This window comes from Mirounga leonina, unplaced genomic scaffold, assembly GCF_011800145.1.
Source record: "Mirounga leonina isolate KUSES-001 unplaced genomic scaffold, KU_Mleo_1.0 Mir_171, whole genome shotgun sequence".
NCBI classification, from domain to species: domain Eukaryota; kingdom Metazoa; phylum Chordata; class Mammalia; order Carnivora; family Phocidae; genus Mirounga; species Mirounga leonina.
In genome coordinates this window covers 15,982,487-15,988,486 of record NW_023270436.1, presented here as the reverse complement: position 1 = coordinate 15,988,486, position 6,000 = coordinate 15,982,487, and the positions used below count along the sequence as shown (strand labels likewise).

At 51.5% G+C, this 6,000-nt stretch overlaps 1 protein-coding gene across 3 annotated transcripts in view; it reads left to right on the top strand.

Annotated features, from left to right (window-relative positions):
* The first annotated feature begins 4,942 nt into the window (after positions 1 to 4,942).
* Positions 4,943 to 6,000, top strand: part of PXN (paxillin) — a 47,719-nt gene continuing 46,661 nt past the window's right edge. For all 3 annotated transcript variants that reach the window (XM_035017133.1, XM_035017132.1, XM_035017130.1), the window contains exon 1: positions 4,943 to 5,084. In XM_035017133.1, the coding sequence (XP_034873024.1) occupies positions 5,072 to 5,084 (13 nt within the window). In that variant the 5' untranslated portion in view covers positions 4,943 to 5,071. The remainder of the gene's footprint in view (positions 5,085 to 6,000) is intronic.

Genomic DNA, 6,000 nt, shown 5'->3' with positions numbered 1-6,000 from the left:
GGTTTTCTAAGGAAATGGCTTTTAGGTTGAAATCCCCAAAAATAATGATGCCAACTCCCATTTAAAGCTGCATTGTCCCTTAGGTAGCCACTGACCACATGTGGCTGCTGAGCACTTGAAATGTGGCTGGTCAAACGGAGACGTGTTCTACGTGTAAAATAGACACTGGATTTCACAGACTTCATATAGAAAAAAAGTAAGAAATTTCTGATACTTTTCATACTGATTAAAAGTTGAGGGCGCCTGGGTGGCTCAGTTGGTTAAGCGACTGCCTTCGGCTCAGGTCATGATCCTGGAGTCCCGGGATCGAGTCCCGCATCGGGCTCCCTGCTCGGTGGGGAGTCTGCTTCTCCCTCTCCCACTCTCCGTTTGTGTTCCCTCTCTCGCTGTGTCTTTCTCTGTCAAATAAATAAATAAAATCTTTAAAAAAAAAAAAAAAGTTGAAATGAGAGGGGCACCTGGGTGGCTCAGTTGGTTAAGCGACTGCCTTCGGCTCAGGTCGTGATCCTGGAGTCCCGGGATCGAGTCCCACATGGGGCTCCCTGCTCGGCAGGGAGTCTGCTTCTCCCTCTGACCCTCCCCCTTCTCATGCTCTCTCTCTCATTCTCTCTCTCTCAAATGAATAAATAAAATCTTTAATAATAAAAAAAAAAAAGTTGAAATGAGAGGGGTGCCTGGGTGGCTCAGTCGGTTCGGCTTCTGACCCTTGGTTTTGGCTCAGGTCATGATCTCAGGGTCCAGATCTCAGGGCTGTGAGATCCAGCCCCATGGGGGCTGCACACTGTGCTGGGTCTGCTTAATACTCTCTCTCCCTCTGCCCCTCCCCTTGTGCAGTCTCCCTCTCTCTCTCTCTCTCAGATTAGTAAGTAAATAAATAAATAAAATAAAGTTTGAAATGAGAACATTTAGGATATATTGGATTAGATTAAGTATATTAAGATTCATTTTACCTGTTGTTTTCTACCTGTTCATTTATTTATTTATTTTTAAAGATTTTATTTATTCATTTGAGACACAGAGATACAGAGAGAGAGCACACGTAGGGGGAGAGGCAGGGGGAGAGGCAGAGGGAAAGGGAGAAGCAGGCCTCCCACAGAGCAGGGAGCCCAACGCGGGGCTCCATCCCAGGACCCTGGGATCATGACCCGAGCCGAAGGCAGACGCTTAACGACTGAGCCACCCAGGCGCCCCTGTTCATTTATTTAAAAAAAAAAAAAGATTTCATTTGTTTATTTGAGAGAGAGAGAGCACAAGCTGAGGGAAGAGCAGAGGGAGAGGGACAAGCAGGTTCTGCGCTGAGCGTGGAGCCTGATGGGGGGCTTGATACCAGGACCCTGAGATTGTGACCTGAGCGGAAATCAAGAGTCTGAGGCTTAACTGATTGAGCCACCCAGGCATCCCTCTACCTTTTTAAATGTGGCTATTAAAAAGTCTTAAATTACGTATGTGGCTTGTATTTTGTTTCTAGTGGGTAGGGCTGGGCCAGAGCGCTTATTGATAGTAAGGATCATTCCAAGTGCTAAATGTGTAGTATCTCATTTAATCCTACAATGACTCTGAGATGTGGCTAGTAATCATCTTTTTGCAGAGGTGGAAATCTGAGGTGCAGAGAGTAAATGGCCAGAGATTCACCACCAGCAAGGAGCATAGTGGGGGTTTGAACCTGGGTGGAGTCCCTCTGCCTAACCAATGAGCACTTAATCTCTACCCCACACTACTGAGCGCAGGCACCGCTGTGCTGGGGCATCCATAGCCATCAGGGCAGAAGGAGCAACACAGAGATATTCCAGGGACTAGATGGGCTTATGTGCATTTGGCCATGGGGTGACCCCACCAGAGGATCTGCTTTCTCGGTGGCTGTTTCCTTACCCTGGGGACTCTGAATTCAGTTTTAGCAGGGCTGTCTGTCTGCCTTGTCAATGCAAGTTAATCTTTAGGAAGCATACTTAATAACGGTCCACTAAGCACTCTCTGACCCAGCCCTGGATTCCACTAGAAACAAAATGCAAGCCATGTATGTAATTTACAATTTTCTAGTAACCACATTTAAGAAAAGGTAAAAAGAGGGGCACCTGGGTGGCTCAGTTGGTTGGGCGTCTGCCTTCAGCTTAAGTCATGATCCCAGGGTCCTGGGATTGAACCCTGCTTCTCTCTCTCCCTCTGTTGCTCCCCCTGCTTGTGCTCTCTCACTCTCCCTGTCAAATAAATAAATAAAATCTTTTTTAAAAATAAAAAAAATTAAATTAAATTAAAAAGGTAAAAAGAAACAAGTAAAATTAATGTTTTATCTACTCCAGTATATCTTAAATGTTACTGTATCAACCTGTAATCAATATAAGAAAATATGGCCTTGCTGACCCTTTTGCCTCCCCATTTTCATTCCCCACCTCATATTTCATGCTGCAAATTCCTTCCAGTCCTTCCAGTGCACCATGGCTTCTGTCTTGCCCATAGGCCTTTGCATATGCTGTTCTAGGCAGCTGGGAATGGTGTGAGGCTATTCATTCTTCATACAGGCCTATTTGCTCTTCTGCCTGCTCTTTTGGACTGTAACCCCGAAGAAGGCAGGCACCATATCAGTTTTATTCATCATTGTACGTCCAGTCTGAGCACGGCTCTTGGTACAGCACAGGCACTGTTAAATATCTCACCGAGTGAATTAATGAGTGACTTCACTACTTCTCTTCTGCGTCTTCAATTAAACCATGAACTTTCTGAGGAAAGGGACTATGGTTTGCTTCATTCCAAGTGTTGGGCATAATGCCCACCAGTCATTCAGCAAATATATATTGAGCAACACCTTCTATATGCTGCGCACATAGCAATGGACATGGTTCCTGCCCTCATGTGCTTTTCCTCTAATAGGATGAGGGACATTTATCAAATAATCCTACCACTACATGTAAATTGCAGGAGTAAGAAGTGCCTACAAAACAGAGGTACATTAAAGGTGTTGGAAGGGCATGAGATAGCGTGACTGCCTGGCTGGGGAGCAGTCTTGACTCCTTGAGTTTTAATATAGGCAGCCAAAGGTGAGGCACGTGGTTCTGCCTTCAAAAAAGAGCTTGTCACCGAGATCAAGAAATGGCGGCTTCCAGATGCAGGGTTTTCAGGGCAAGACTGAGCTCTTCTTCCAGGGCATCCCATAGCCAGTGGCTAAACATGGTGGGGGGGACTGGGGCCAGAACACTTCTGCCCAGTGGGGCTCCTCCAATGAGTTTTTGTTCTGGCGCTTCCTGTTAGGTTATTTATCTTTGTCAGATCTGAGTCCTTGCGGGATCCTGCTTCTTCCCCTTTCTTTCATGGGCGTTACACCCCCACCCCCACCCCCAACCCCCAACTCCATCTCAGCATCTGCTTCCTGGAGGACCTGACTTGACCCAGAGGGTCTTGGGGGCTGGATTCTGATGGGCAAGGGAACTCAAAGTTATGCTTACAGGGCATTTTTATATAGAATCGACAAACTACCCTTGCCCTTTGCAAAGAGTAGGGAAGGGCTGATAGTCATAGGAGCCTCTATGAGAATTAACTTCAGTAGTAGCTACATAGTATCCGGCACTCAATGAATGGCAGCTGTTACTATTACCTGGTTTCTTTTTTTTCTTTTTTAATTTAATTTTATTATGTTATGTTAATCACCATACATTACATCATTAGTTTTTGATGTAGTGTTCCATGATTCATTGTTTGCATATAACACCCAGTGCTCCATGCAATACGTGCCCTCCTTAATACCCATCACTGGGCTAGCCCATCCCCCCACCCCCCTCCCCTCTAAAACCCTCAGTTTGTTTCTCAGAGTACATAGTCTCTCATGGTTTGTCTCCCCCTCCGATTCCCCCCCTTTCATTTTTCCCTTCCTACTATCTTTTTTTTTTAAACATAAAATGTATTATTTGTTTCAGAGGTACAGGTCTGTGATTCATCAGTCTTACACAATTCACAGCACTCAGCATAGCACATACCCTCCCCAATGTCCATCACCCAGCCACCCCATCCCTCCCACCCCCTCCCCTCCAGCAACCCTCAGTTTCTTTCCTGAGATTAAGAATTCCTCATATCAGTGAGATCATATGATACATGTCTTTCTCTGATGGACTTATTTTGCTTAGCATAATACCCTCTAGTTCCATCCATGTCATTGCAAATGGCAAGATTTTGGGGTTTTTTTGATGGCTGCATAATAATTCCATTGTGTATATATACCACATCTTCTTTATCCATTCATCTGTACCTGGTTTCTACTCATTTCCTCTGGGCTCTGGGGTGGCAGTGGGTGTTTCAGGAAACTATGCCTGGCACTGGGTGTAATCTTGAAGTTTTTCCTTTAATGTCTAAGTTGGGGTCCCCTCTGCTCCATGCAGAGTTTTGGAAAAGTCTCCCTTTAGGGAGGGTAGACATGTGGAAGATTAAGGGATATATAACCACGGAAGTACTGAATCTGGCCCCAAAGTCCGGATTGCAAGCTGCACTGCCATCGGTCCAGAGGACGACCCTAAGAAAGGCCCTCCAAATGTTCCCTGCTTTGCCTGGTACTGATTTAGGGTCCTCCTGGGAGATGACCTACTGGGAGACAGACAGACGGGTGGACAAATCTGACTCTCCAGTGGATGGACATCTGATGAGTGAGTGACTGATGGATTGTCAGACGCAGGTCAGACTGTGAGATGTCAACACAGGAGATGGATCTGTCAGCCAGACGGTCAGGCATGTGACTTTGAGACCGACTGACCGCAGGGCCTGAAGGCCTGGGAGCCTGACACTTGCCGACTCGGCCGCGAGGGGGCGCCGCCACCCTGTCCGGCGTGGCCCACCGCTGCCTGGGCGCGCGCTCGCGGCCCGGCGGCGGGGCGGGGCTAGCGTGCGCACGGGGCGGGGCCAGCTTGCTCCCGGGGGCGACCGCGGGCGGGGGCGGGGCGCGCGTGCTCGCGGGGGCGGGGCGCGCGCGGCGGCGGCGCGTTCTGTTCCCGGCGGAGGCTCGCGGCGGAAAAGTTGTGGGGCTGAGAGGAGCGGCCCCGGGACGGGCGGAGAGCGGGACGCCGAGCCGGCTCCCGGCGCCCGCGGTCCCGCCATGGACGACCTCGGTGAGTGAGCGGGAGGCCGAGGGAGGAGGCTGCGAGGGGCGCGCGGCCCCGGGCCGGGCGGGCGCGAGCGAGCGGCGGGGGCCGCGGGATCCCGCCCCCGGCGACCCGGGTCCCGGCTTTGCTCGTTGAATACTGGGGTTCCGCGGGGCCGGGATCCCCGGCTGGGCCTGAGTCCCGGGCCAGGCCGGCCTCGCCGCCGTCCTCACAGCCGCCAGCCCCCGCCTCGGGGACGGCCCCACCTCCGGACCCCGGACCTCGGGGACCCACCCCCATCTCCCAGACCAGCCGTAGGGGCCAGCTTGCACCTCAGGGACCCGCCCGTCCGCCCCAGGGACGGACCCCCCACTGCCTGCACCACATCGCCTCCCCCACTGTGGGACCCTCCCCTCACAGACGGCTCCCCCAACCCCCCCACCTCACTGATCGGCCGCCCAACTCGGGGAACAACAGCTGCCGAAACTCGGTTGGTCCCTCTTTTCCAGGACCTGCTCCCACCCCTTTAAGGACCTCCGCTTCAGGGATAGCCCCTCCAAGGCCACCCCTTTCATTTCACAAGTTAAAGATGAGCCTCCAATGACCACACCCCACAAAGCCCAGTTTCCCTCTGGTCTCCCCCCCCCCCCCCCCCCCGCCCAACCCAGGTCTGGGCACCCTGTTCCATGGGCTGGTCACTCCACTTCCCGACTGCCCTGTCCACTCTGTGGACCAGCCCCTCCCCTTTCCTATCACAGATGAGCCTAATCCTCGAAGAGTAATTTGGGGAGACATGATTCTTCCCCCGCTCCCAGAGTCTGGTGCAGTGCCAGGGGAATGAGGTGGGAAGTGGGCCCCAAGGTATGGCCATCTCTGGACTTGTCCGGGCTGGCAGAGTTCCTCCCACCCCCCAGCATCCAGCCTTGCTGGAGGCCACACAGGT